At 31.7% G+C, this 14270-nt stretch overlaps 1 protein-coding gene across 1 annotated transcript in view; it reads left to right on the top strand.

Annotated features, from left to right (window-relative positions):
• The window catches only part of LOC106690681 (oxysterol-binding protein-related protein 9), a 41944-nt gene that overhangs the window by 20135 nt on the left and 7539 nt on the right, over nucleotides 1-14270 (top strand). Inside the window, exons 5-8 of the mRNA XM_014436190.3 lie at nucleotides 156-418; nucleotides 4253-4427; nucleotides 8228-8447; nucleotides 10271-10392. Coding sequence (XP_014291676.1) covers nucleotides 156-418; nucleotides 4253-4427; nucleotides 8228-8447; nucleotides 10271-10392 — 780 coding nt within the window. The remainder of the gene's footprint in view (nucleotides 1-155; nucleotides 419-4252; nucleotides 4428-8227; nucleotides 8448-10270; nucleotides 10393-14270) is intronic.

Here is a 14270-nt window from a genome sequence, read left to right on the forward strand (position 1 = left end):
ATTCTACTGCTGTTTCTATTAAAACATAGTAAATTGAATATAATTTTCTTTCAATATTTAGATTAATATAATTTTTATGTTGATTTCTAATCATTGTTGTGGAAAAAAAATTAAAATAATTTATGCTTATCCTAAATTATTTATTTCTTGTTTAGGATTGCAGATTTACCAACTGAGAAAGAGAGGATGGTGCAGGTTGTGCAATGGTACCTATGCTCTTATCATGCTGGGAGGAAGAGCTGTATAGCAAAAAAGCCTTACAATCCTATATTAGGAGAGATCTTTCAATGCTATTGGGATATACCAGGACTTGAAAATAGGAGTAGTGAATCATTACCTGTCACTGATGGTCCAGTTCCGTGGTGTAATAATGAACAGTTAAGTTTTGTTGCAGAGCAGATTTCACATCACCCACCAAGTAATGACTAAGTACTCTTCAACTTTTATTTTATCATGTTTTAATTAAAATGCAAAATAGGATATAGATCTCTTCATTTTCTTATTTATTTTTATATTAATTTAATTTTATAAATAATGAAGTTGGCGTGTTTATGGATTTTTATGATGATAGTCATCTTCAGTAATTACTATGATTTTTTTTCCTGGTTATTTGAACAATAAGGTCTAATTTCTCCTGAGATTCAATATTCTTCAACTCTTTTTATGCTTATTTCTGAATAGAAGGTATAGCCCACATTCTCACAGTTCTAACTTTTGTCAGTGTAGATATTGTGGCATCTAAATTTGATGTGAGGTGTAACCAATTTTCAAATTTTTATTGTTGGCCCTTTTATGGTGTTAAATCAATCTAATTTGGCAATACAACCCGTTAGCAAATCATGACCTTCGCCAAGAGCAACTGCCAGGTCTTCTTATCCTCTGCTGTCAGCATCCAATTTCTGACTCCTTATGATGTTGATAAATTCTAAAACTTTTAATTATAAGGGTATTAGTCTATTTAGAAATTTAGTAGTCTCAAACAAAAGCATACAGTTCCTTTTTGTATTTTTCAAAGGCCTTCATGGAGTTCAAACTCTTTTCCTTCTTTTCTCCAAGCCAGAAGATGTAGTTTGTTCATAATATTATGATCCTTTCTTGAGGGTGATGCCCAGTGAACCTGGCTTTAAAGAACTTCTGTAGATCCCAGTCTTCATTCTTGGCTTTTATTTTGTGATGGATCCACGGAATGATACTTACCCTTCCCACTCTGGTTAGAATAGGGTATTCTACATGTTACAAAGTCTAATAAGCCCTTTACTCCACTAGGAGCTAATGGAAAGTATACTAGTATTCTTTTGATACACCTTTAACAGATGAAATATTATGGAAAAGATCTTGCAAAATGCTTTTTTATAGATTCAGGCCCCCAAACTTTTTAAGTTCTTGTACAATACCACCTCTGACTACTACTTTACGAAATCTCATTCAGAATTGGTTTTTTGCCTCTACCCTCCATCATTACAGACTGCTCTGTAGATTCTGTAGAGTATTCAAAGTTCAAATTTTGTGAGAACCAATTTCTGTGTTCTTGGAAGTATTCAGCTCTTTGAATCATTGGTCAGCACTAGTCTGATAGAAGTTTTGTACAAAAGCACTTTTGGTGATCCTGAATTAGTTTCTGCTCTTAAGGTGCAGAATTGTTTCATCATTAAACAATGATTATAAGATTAATGCCGTTTCTGGAGTTCACTGGGGTTCTGGGATAGACTGTTAACCTTTAACTGTTAACCAATCTACACTTGACGATCTTGCTGACCTCCACCAATAGGATTCATGTAGGAGCATGTGCTTAGTCTCTTCTTTTTATTTACTTATATATTAGGGAGGTGTTCTCCTTTACTCCAAATGTCCTCTCCATCACAATAATAAGGTCTGCAAAGCCTAGGATTATAGCTGACTGATGAATTTCCACTGTGTACAGTGGACACAATAAACAGTTCCACATGTAGGCTTATCTTTATCAGGAGGTTCAAGTTCTTCTCACAGAGAGTAACACTCTCTGCCTTTTGCCACTCTCCTGTAAGGGACTGAAGTAAATCTTCCATCTATTAAGAAAACTTCTCTGCCCCATCAGCATGAACCCATGTTGGTCTCATTTAGTATTTAAAAGCTTATGGGTCATAGTTGGAGAGTTATTAGAATTCCCTTTTATAATTTTCCTATCAGCTCTGCTTCACATAAACTCGCTGCTCTGGATGCCAACTCCTTTTCTTCTGCCTGTGAGGTTTGTTCTACATTTTTCTTTGCATTCTTGCACCAAATTCACCTGTACATGCAAGCATTGGCATGTACTCATAATTTTGGAGTAAAACACAGCTTTACACCTAACATTGAAAACATGGGTGCCCTTTTTGTGGCTTCAACTACACTCTAAACTTTGTTGGTAGCTCTCAATATGGCTTCTTTACATGAACCCTGTTTCTACTTTGTTACTTGCCTGGTATATAGTCCTCAGTTCATTCTTTAGACTCATGAAAAACTACTCGGAAATGTTTGTATCATTGAGTTTCTTGCAAGTAAACTCTTAGGTACTCTCTTCCACCAGCTTTGTACAACAATGATTCTTGCCCAAATTCAGGGAATTGAGGTAATGGTCTGAATCTTCCGAATTTAGGATCATTAATTTTAACTCAAAATTATTTTCTTTAATGGGATCCATTTTATTATGTCTCTTTTGCATTCATAGTTTTCAATTAGTGATTTTACTTTTTCTGAAGAATTAGAAAAATAACTGCATGGACTGATTTGCTCTTTCCCACTCTAGTATGATGTTGTGTCTACTTGCAGGTGTATATATATATATATATACTATTAATTAATTTATTTACCTTTATGTATATATTTAGTATTTTTTTAAATTTGTTAAATTTAATTAAGTCTGAATGTTTTCTTTAATTATTTATTATTTGATCTCTGTAAACCAGACATAGGGTCCTGTTCAGAACTGGCAAAACAGCATATAAGATATTATAATTGGCAACACCCTCAGAATTTAGTAATAAAATTCATCAACTTTTTAGTTGAAAACTAATAGGCCAGTGTGCTTGCTGATAGCAGCACCACTAGCCAGCATAATTGCCCAACCAGACAACTGGTACTTAAATGTTCATTATAATTATTCTTAGGGAACTAGATGTCCTAGGATAAAATTTAATTTCCATTTTCATTTAATTTCATAAATAACAAGGTACTGGGACTGCTGATGTGCTAACTTATTTAACACTGAACAGTGGTTTATCAAAATAATAATTTTTTTATTAACGTTAAAATAATAATTGAATGTGAAGTAAGAAGTTTTTTGGAAATTATGTGACGTATTTCTTTTATATGCAGTATCATTAAGTTTGTCATGAATAAATTATTTTGAAATCCACGTTTTTATGCAGTTAATATTATATATTAGTCATCATTTAATTTGGTTTAACTTTTGATTTGTCTCTTTATGCCTTAGTGTGGTATTTCTTTGACATATTTAATATTTGAAAAACTGCATGGAGATTAAAATCTCATTACATGTAAGAGTGTACCACTTAAAAGGTGTTTAATGTGATCTTGGTCAAACTGTCCAAGCTTGCTACTGATGATAATCCCAAACTGATGCCACAATTCTTAAAATTTTAATGCCAAAAAATCTTTCATTTAGGGTTTCTTCTTCTATTAAATTTCACTAGCTTTCTGGATGTTTCCACTGCAAAACCAGAAAGTATTACCAAAAGTAGATTTTCTTTTCCTTATGAATCTAAAATCAAGATTGGTCTATTTGAATAAAATTTTATTTTCTCACAATTTCATTTGACCTTTACTATTATCGGGAGTGATATAATGCCAATATCCCATCAGTTTCATGCAATAAAGAAACCAGAAGTTAATATCTAACAAACAAATTACAAAACAAGAATTTTGTACCATCCATTACTTATTAGAAAACAAAATTGAGAGTAATTCTTATAAGATAAATAAATATATCTAGGTAATATTTGATGGTTAAAATAATTTACCAATTTTTAAAATTTATTTGTCGAGCATCTATTTCAATATCTTATTTTGTTTCTAATGCAAAGATTGATCTATAAGTAGTTTAGAAACTATCTTATTTATTCAATGATACTTGAAAGAATATTCCTTATGATGTCTATTGTAAAAAATATAATTAATGCTAGCAATGTTTTTACATTACTGCTTGTGTGATATGTTACAGTGTATTGTCTTTTATATTTTTGTTGTAACAATTTTTTTTATTTGTTTTTTTTAGTTTCAGCATTTTATGCAGAACATTATAATAAAAAAATTAGTATAACTGCTCATGTATGGACAAAATCGAAATTTCTTGGTCTTTCAATAGGTGTTCATAACATAGGCAAAGGTGTGATTGATGTTCTCAGTTATGATGAACAATATGTTGTCACCTTCCCAAATGGTTATGGAAGGTATTGCATATTCTGTTTTCTTTAGCTTTTGTAGTTTTAGCTTGAGGTAGTTACAAAAAATAAAAATGATTTTTAAGGTTCTAATATATAGATTACTTGTTTTTTTTTTTTGTTTTTTTTTATTTTTTAAAGAGAAAGGTAAAAAGTTCTTCCCTCAACAGATGGTTCATATAATAGCACACTAATAGACTGAATGCATCTCATCAACTTCCATTCAATTAAAAGTTGTAAACATTTAATTAATGAATCCATGGTTCTAAATAACTAAAGATATTTTTATTGTTTTTACACACCAATCTTTTGATTTTCAAACAAGATTACTATCCCATTAAAATTAATTTATAGTAGCATTATTTTGGAAGTAATTTGAAATTTTATTTTAAATGATTCTATCCTTGTTTCCAGATGATATCCATATATGATTTTGAAAAATAAACAAAATATTGTTTTAATAATTGGTAACCGATAATCACAGTTAATAATTACATGAATCATCTTTTGGAGAGCTTTAATTTATATATGTTTGCCCTTCATTAGGTAAGAATAGTAACAAACAGAGTAATTAAAAGAAAACAGCAAACTTGTTTGGATACATAAGCGTTTATTTCCCTGTTCTATCAATAAATTTGTTGAAAAGTTAATGTTAATCAAGAAAACATTGTAGTACAACTGAATAAAAAATATTATCTAATTTTACTTCAGAAACTCCGTGATCGTTTGAGGAATAGATGCTGGAGAGGTTAGGTTAAGTAAATTTATGTTTATTCAGGACTGAGGACCATTGAGAGTTTAAGGGAGCATGACACTTTTAATAGGTAGTCAAAGTTAAGCACCATTGTGGTTGCTAAAAGTTTGGGTAATCATCCATAATTGATGAACTACCACAGAAAGCCTGGCTTAGGACAAATTAATTACCCCTAAAGGGACCGGTTATTGAGCTATTAGTAGTCTACTGTTTTCCCATTATTCGTGAAATAACATTGGGTGGCAACCTCTAGATTATTTGTGCTCCCCCAAGTAAGAATACATTGTGTGACCTAAGATTATTATGGTCAATAGTATTGATTGGATAAAAAATAATATCCATGACAAAGTAAATAAGGTTCAAAGATCCCACCTGTATTTAAGTAATAGATAAAAAGTGAAAATAAATTATAGGAAGCCATATACAAATGTATTAATACCTTGATAACTAACAGCATTATAAAGATAATTTTTTTGCTATTAATTGTAGAAACATCTATTATACTCTATACTAACAGGAACTATAGTTTTTGACGAATGATTGGCTGTCTGACTAAAATATATTTCGGGAGGAATAATATTAGAGAGAAATGCTAGAATTGGTGTTGAGCTAGATACTAGCTTGTTATAGGGTAGACCTAGCTTTATGAGTTTAAAATTTTTGTTTAACTGTCCATTAAAATTTAGTGTGGTGCTATGAGGTTGGTGATTCTTGAAATATCCATTTTTTTTTTTTATTGTTATAGTCCATTAGAGGTTGTTTTGAATTCTATTTAATCTTTGGACAGTTACAAGTTTTTCCATTTCTTTCGAAGACAAAATACTGACCCCTTTTGATTTATATATTTTTTATTTGTTATTATGGAAAAATTTCTGCTATAAATTGTCACAAGTTTTTATTTTCAAAATGGAGTTTATAAATACATATCTTCAATAGTCTGAAAGTAAAACAAAACAAAACACACAAACAAATAAACAAAAAAGCTCACCATAATTATAATCATACAATTAAGTGTTTAAGCCTGATCATAATGAAGAGAAAAACTAAATAAATGGTTTCTGAAGTAACACACAGGCAAGTAGAGAAGTAGTTACATTCTGATCAGATGTATCTTTATAAACATTTGGGTTCATAGGATAACTAAGATAAAATTAATAGAAATTAAATGTAGAATTAAAATTTAATGGTCACCAATAAGTTTACTCAGTAATAAGAAAACTTATTTAAAGTAAAATGATCTCAAGTTATGTTCTTTGCTTACCTAAGGTTCAGAATCCTGGTCTATTTCAAAGGCTGAAGATAAAAACTTCAGATTTTCAAGAGAAAAGTTCTCTAGCCCTCTTAACAACAGAGAGTAATGGTAACGAGAAATTAATAATGAAATTTATTTATTTTTTAATACAGAAATCACAACAGTGATTAAATTTAATCTTGTCCACTTGACAGGTAATATTGCCAGAATGCTTACACATCATCATCTATCATGGTATCATTTTGGGTGCTATGAACGGATTGTGTTTGCTTGATACATAAACCAACACTATAATGGTGGTCATATCGTGTCACATGAACTAGAAAAGTTGGTGATGCAATTAGATGGAAACAGCTAATGACAGAAGTATTTGATGATTTATTTTTTGAGAAAGGTTACTAGAAGTAAACAAAAAAATGTTTGGAAGAAATGAGATAGTTAAAACAGAATAAAAAAAAAAAAAATCTTTTGTCCTAATTCATTCATTATGAAAAATCAGAATTCTCGTAATGAAACTATGACATTTTAATAATAACACAAAATATAAAATTACTGCTGGATGACAACTTAGTGATCTCCATGACTATTCCTCTGCTTCCAACTGTTGTTAATCACCACCTAAAGAGTAAAGAGTATTCTAACAAAGCAAGGGTGTGTTATCACTTAAATAGTGATGATATATCTTTAGTGGGTAAGTAGAATCACATCTGGTAACAAGAATGCTACGGATTGGATACTTATTGGCTAGCATTTAAAAGAGAAGAGAGAAAGGGTACTCTCAAAAGATGGTAGAGTCGCTGTTATATCATCTTCTAAAAGATGGTCACATTGCCTAATTGCTGAATTTGAGAATGGTAGCTCAGAGACATGGAGGAGTGACCATTGCTCAAATTCAGCAATCAGGCAATGTTACCATCTTCCAGAAGATGATATAACAGCGACTCTACCATCTTTCGAGAGTGCCCTTTCTCTCTTCTTCTTTTAATGCTAGCCAATAAGTATCCAGTTCTTAGCATTCTTGTTGCCAGACCTTAATGTACTTACCCACTAAAGGTATATCATCATTATTTAAGAGATAACACTTAATTGCTGCTTTAGGGCGTAACTAGTCTGCTTCAAAATAGATGATGAATCATCCTGCTTGCCCATACCCCCTATGACTGAAGCAGTGGAACAAATATTTTTCCATTGCTCATTCTGAGCTTAATACAAGGAAGATATGGTCAGTATTCTGTATTTCAGAAAATTTGGCCAACCAGGCTATTCCTAGGACTGAATTATTGTAGAGAACTAGACTGGTCAATATAGGCAGGAGAGGTATATGTGACCTACTTTTTGTTTTATTTAGTGTTGGACATTGTTAGCATTACACTGAAGCTATGTCTATACTGTAGGTTTTTCACATAGGTTTGTCGTATTCCTCTTCTCCTGTCCACACTGACTTTTCCCTTTCAACATGGTCACATTGTGAATGGGAAGAAGGCATGCCACAAACACTCAGTGTGGACTTAGCTAAAGAATTGTAGTAAGTGTAATTTAGTAATTGACATCAATAAATTATGATGCTTTAGATTGAATATTTATTTTTTCCATTATGCTGTGGTTGTATGTATAATTATGTCAAATATTTGGCAATATCAATATATAAGAAATGAACATTGTTGCTATTACCTTGATTTTTTTTATTTACTTCTTATTAAATTGAGTTGCACATTTCTGCATAAGCTTTCAGTTATTTTAAGGCTTAGCTTTTAAGATTAATAAACACCTAAGCAATAATTTTAATTTCTAGTTTTATTTTAGGTCTATTTTAACTGTACCATGGATTGAATTGGGTGGAACTGTAACAATTACTTGTGATAAAACTGGATACCGTTCTGTGATCGAGTTTTTAACAAAACCATTCTATGGTGGTAAAAAACATAGGATAAATAGTGAAGTATTTTCTCCTAATGATAAGAAGCCTTTTTTAACAATCACAGGTGAATGGAATGGTGCAATGGAAGCCAGGTGGCAAGATGGTGTATGTATATTTATAAAATCCTAAATAATTTAATATATTTACATCAATAAGTAATCAATCACCCATGCATGATAAATCTTGTAGTCGTATTGATGTTTCTTAGTAAAGTAAATAGTTGTTTCTATTTTTAATTTAGAACAATTGTACATAAATGCCTTTATTCAAGCTGGTTATATTTTTTCCTGTTATTCTTGTAGGAAGCTACAATATATCTCAATCATTTTTATACATTCTCTTATGATTACAATGTGTATCTTTAGTAGCCAGTTATATTCTCCACTCAAGGAACCAATTCAAGCTTCCGTTATTACATTTTATTGATCCATGCTAGCATTAATTAACATTCAAATACTTCTTTCAAAAAACAAAAAAAAAAAAATGTGGTTATAGTGATTTCAGAGTGATCTAACTATTAGAGAGTTTTAACACTTTTGCTCAAATGAATGGTTATATTGTTGCTTTAGAGCTACAATTTTAATTACATAAACCTCAGTACATAAAAAAAGGGGAAGAAACTGAAGTTTATCAGAGGGGTTGCAGTTAAGTCTATAATGAATTTCATTGAGAACATATTTATAAGAAATTATCATTTATTACCCGGCAGGTGTGCCCCATGAGCATTTATCTCATGGTAGACAATTTGTACTAGTTTTTAATATAATTAGATGTGATGATGACAAAAATCTTTACCATTACTGTAATTGCAATTTGAAATTGAAATTGTTAATTGTAGCTCTTCCATCAGGGGCTGAAGAATCCAGATTTCATAAAAGATCTAAGATCTTCTTACGTTGGCTCATGATTTAAAATAAGAAACGCAAGTGTCCAGTTAAGCAAAATGCTCAAATGAAAAAAAAAATATGTCACGGTAGGAGTGTACACATAAAATATGTCAGGAGTCAGTTTTACTGTTGTGAGGAGGCTAAAACAAAACTGAATTGAGTATAGGTGGGGGCGTGCTCAAGACTATACCTCTCCAAGTTTAACATAACCAACTGTACAGACTAGTCATTGCATAAAGTTGGAAAATAGCTTCATCAATTAAAAGTTAAATAAAATTTTTATTAACTATTAAAATATTAATTTCGAGTAAATAATTATTTTCACAGCATTTGATGCTTATTTTATTTTTTTAATGCTAGTCATGAGGGGTTTGCCATCATTCAACTTCTTGTAGCCCACTATAATCTTTATTTTTCATTATGTTCAGCTCATCTAGTTATTTAATATTTAGATCAGCATATAAAGTGAATAGACACAGTAATCTTTTATATATATTCTGTACAGATGTTGTGATATGTAAATGCTCTAAAATCGGCAATAGTTTCTTTTCTGAGCAGACTTGCTTGTAGTTTTCCTTAACAAAAAGTTCATAGTGCTTACCAATTACTTGTGTTGTTTTCCTCTACATCCGTTTTGAAAGCTACTTTAATAAGGTACTGTATTGTTAAACAAGCTATTGCTACATCTACCTATGACTGCTATGATCCCTGTTTTACCTATCTGTTCAATTCATCGTTTACATAGAGATCAAAGTGACTATGGATCCTTTAGGGAAGGCACTCTCTGTGAAGAGATGTAGAAGTGAGCCAGTCAAATATGACCTGCACTGAGTTTTTCTGGATATTCATGATAACCTTCATTCACTAAAGCTCATTACTATTCATTTAATAAAACTCAAATGTTTTCATGTAAGTTAAGATGTATTATTGTACAAATCCACAAAAAAAAAAGTCCGTCATTAGTCCAAAGTCAGTATTAAGCAGTTTATAAGAATTATTATTCCTGTGGTTCTTGTATGTACAATGTATTTTAAATTTCAGAAAAAAGAACAATTTGCTAATGTCAATAGCTTGGCCATCATAAAGAAGAAGGTCCGTCCTCTAGAATTACAAAGTGAAAATGAATCCCGGAAAATGTGGAAAGAAGTTACTGCAGGATTGAGGTTTGAAACTGATTTTATATTGAATTTGATTTCATATCACCTATAAGAGAAAAAATAATAAACTTAATAATCTTTTTACTGGAAGAGTCTTATAGAATTAAACTGGATTTAGTGAATGACACAATTCTTCCTTATTAAAATACAATAGTTTATTTCATATCATCAGCAACGTTTCGGGAGATTTCCCCCATCTTCAGGCTGTTGATAACAAAAACCTATATATAACATATAATTTTCTCCTTTATTGTCATTCTTGCTAATATATTATAATATTAATGTCATTTAGTGAATAAAAATTGTTACTAGTCATACATTTTAGGAGAATAATTTATTCACTAAATGACATTAATATTATAATATATTAGCAAGAATGACAATAAAGGAGAAAATTATATGTTATATATAGGTTTTTGTTATCAACAGCCTGAAGATGGGGGAAATCTCCCGAAACGTTGCTGATGATATGAAATAAATTATTGTATTTTAATAAGGAAGAATTGTGTCATTCACTAAATCCAGTTTAAGAAAAAATAATGTTTTTTATTTCATATTTCTATTATTATTATAGTATCAAAACCCAGTGATGCGTGTGAGCCTCTTGTAACACTTTCTTCCAAGCTAAACATTTAAAAGTGGCCATCATCCACTCCTATATAGGCAACATAGCTCTGGCATCAGATGGTACTCTGTCAGACTAACGTCTTCTGCTTTTTGTACGCTTACAAATTTCCATCAATAATTTCTTTCATTCATTCAAGAAGCATGACCTGTTCACCTCATTCTGCCAATATTTATTATCTATAATACATCCAGTTTCTTGTGAATATCTTAGAGTTCCTATTTTGTTTATTGTCTCCAATTCTGATTAACCTTAATGGTTTCAAAGATCCGATGAAGGATTTTCCTCTCATAAATCTGTGAAGCTTGCTTTCTGGTCTTAGATGATAATAATAATAACAATAATAATAATAAATAAATAAATTCTTTATTTATATTGGAACACATCCCTTCAGAATAACACTAATGGGCTTTAGAGCCTTGGAGTAAGTAATAAAAAAACAGAATAGTTCATAGATAGTATAATAAGACAAATCATAATGAAGTAATTTTTAGATCTTTGAACAGAATGAAGTAAACTTATGATATTATTAAATCAGAAAAAAATATTTACAGAGTTTTTATACAGTTTTTTGTAGATATGGAATAACAATTATAATTCTACATGAACTGAATGGTAAGGAAATGATGGAATAAATGGGATTTGAAGATGGGAAGGGTACTAGAGTGATGGATGAATATAGCAATGAAATTCCATAGGGAAGAGGATCTGGTAAGGAAGGATCTGTCAAAAGCTGTTTGTTGCGACTTAGCATATAAGACTGGGAATGGTTATTGCGGGAATGAACAGAGGATTTGAATTTTAGAAAACCAGAGATGGATGGTGGACAGCGAGATTTGATAACTTGGTAAAGGAAGGATGCTAGGAAATGCATTTGATGATAGGAAGGGTAAAGCTACTTCAACTCCTCATAAAAACAAGAGATGGAGGCTTCCTTGGGGATGCCGAAGATGAATCGTACAAGGAAATTTTTTAATCATTTTAGTTTTGCTTTGGGAACACCAGTGACAGCCCCAAATACCGTACGATAGTAGTTAAAATGGGGAAATATTAAGGAAGTAACTAGGAGTCTGTGGGTTTCAAATGGAAATAGGGGTCAAGATGGAAAAGGTTCAATGAGAGATATGGAAGACATGATTGTTCCAGGAAAGAGTTTTGTAATTGGTGATTTCAAGGTTTTTAATGGTTGAATGAAACTTTAACAGGTTATTATTTAGGAACAGAATTGGAATAGAAGGAACTATTATAAGGAGACGGTTGGAACCTATTAAAATTGCCTTTGTTTTCATCTTATTCAGCTTGTTAGCTGCTACTCAGTGGCTTATGTGGTTGAAGTCTTTTAAGAGATTTCCTATAGCTGGTAATAGGTCAGAATGTAAAAACGACAGGTATATTTGGAAATCACCTTGGTAAATATGGTATTAAGAGTGATGAATGTGTAGGGGTGGTCAGTCATTAATATATAGAGCAAACAGGATAGTGGACAGAGATGAAGCTTGATGGCACTGTTTGAAATAGGAAGATTTTGTAGTTTAGCCTAGAGGATGTGGTCCTCTGTATCAAAGCTTTAGGAAATTGAGTAGGTCGAGGACTGTGAATTTTTTTTTTTCAATGGAGATCTGGAAGTCATGGGTAACTTTAACGTGGGCGTGTGTTGATTAGCCTGATCGGGAGCCAGATTGGAAAGGATTAGTGAGGGAACATTCTATGAGGATGTTTAAAAATTGTTTTTGTACTAGCCATTCCATAGCTTTGATAGGTTAAAGAGAAGAAAAATCAGACATAATTGATGCAATGTAGAAGGATTTGAAATTTTATTCAAAGGATGGGCTAGAACGATTTTCTAGGTATTGTAGTTTTGCAATTTAGTTTGCAATATTAGTATATGGAGTTTTGCAAGGAAAAGTTGTAAATATGATAGAGGAAAGGAATAAGGATTGGTAAACAAGATTTTGTAAGTTTTAATGGAGTATTGTCAGGACAATAATCATTGGTGGGGGACTTTAGGATAGCTGCATGTAAATTGTTGTATGACAAGTGGGAGGAAAAGTTTTCAGGGTTGGAACATTGTTCAATATTAATAGTAGAAGTAGGATTGGTAGCAGAGAAGGTAAAATGTTCACTGAGATCATCAGAAGTAACTGTGAGAGAACTGAGGTCATTGGATTTAGGTAGAGGTAATTTTTGAAGTATATTCAATTTAGATTTGGAATAAGAAGCATTGAAAAGAGAGGTATGAATGTGGAGGGATTTAGCTCATTAAACTGCAGATTGGGTTTCATTCCGAAGTTGTTTGTAAGATATATAATCTACTAGCTATTGAGTTAGAAGGAATTTGGATCTCTTTTTTCCAGGGGTCATCCATGGTGCAATGGGATGGAGTAAGGTTTGGCTTATAAGGGGAGTGAGAATATCTAATATGGATTGAATACTGAAGTTTAGGGTGGAAACCATGGGATTTACGGAATTACAGGAATATATGATGCCCGATTGGACAGAATCTAGTTGAAGGGATTCATAGTAAGGGAGTTCCAGACACTGCTATGATACCACTTTGGGAGTAAAGGATTTGTCAGGTAGGTTGTACGATATCTGAATGAGATCAAGAGATGATAGAAAGGGAACATAGTGCTGTGAAGAGGAGAGGTTTTTTACAGGGGGGTCACAGATGTACAGATCTAACCAGGTATCAGAAAATTGAGAGTGGTGGGTAAGAGAATAAAGAAAGAGATATTGATTGATTGAAAACACTAGGTCAGTAAGGAAGGATGTATCAGTGAATTCTGAAAGCATAGTAAAGTTAAAATCACGGGAGATAATGACATTGTAATAGGTAGCAACCAGTCAGAAAAGGGAGAATTCAAAGAGAATGTCGATAGAAACACTAGGAGGAAGCTATACAACAACTATAGCAAAGGAGCTATGATTGTTGAAGTTTCAACAAACGTATATTCCATGTGAGGAAAATCACGGGAAGGGGATTGAGATAGGGTTTTGGTCTTGAGACTGTTGTGGATATGTAATACAAACCGACACCACCTCCAATGCAATCAGCTCTATCATGGTGTAGGAATGAGTAATTAGGAAGGGCAACTTGGGGAGATGGAATAAAAGGTTTTAGCCAAGTTCAGATACCGATATTGTATGATAAAAATTGTCAAGGAAATTTCATCAATTTTTAAATAACCTAATGTATAGATTAAATAAATATATTAATGAGATTCTAAGCATTTGATATAAATTAAAAAATATATATGTA

This window comes from Halyomorpha halys, unplaced genomic scaffold (genome assembly GCF_000696795.3).
Source record: "Halyomorpha halys isolate HHAL.00 unplaced genomic scaffold, Hhal_1.1 Scaffold1814.1, whole genome shotgun sequence".
NCBI classification, from domain to species: domain Eukaryota; kingdom Metazoa; phylum Arthropoda; class Insecta; order Hemiptera; family Pentatomidae; genus Halyomorpha; species Halyomorpha halys.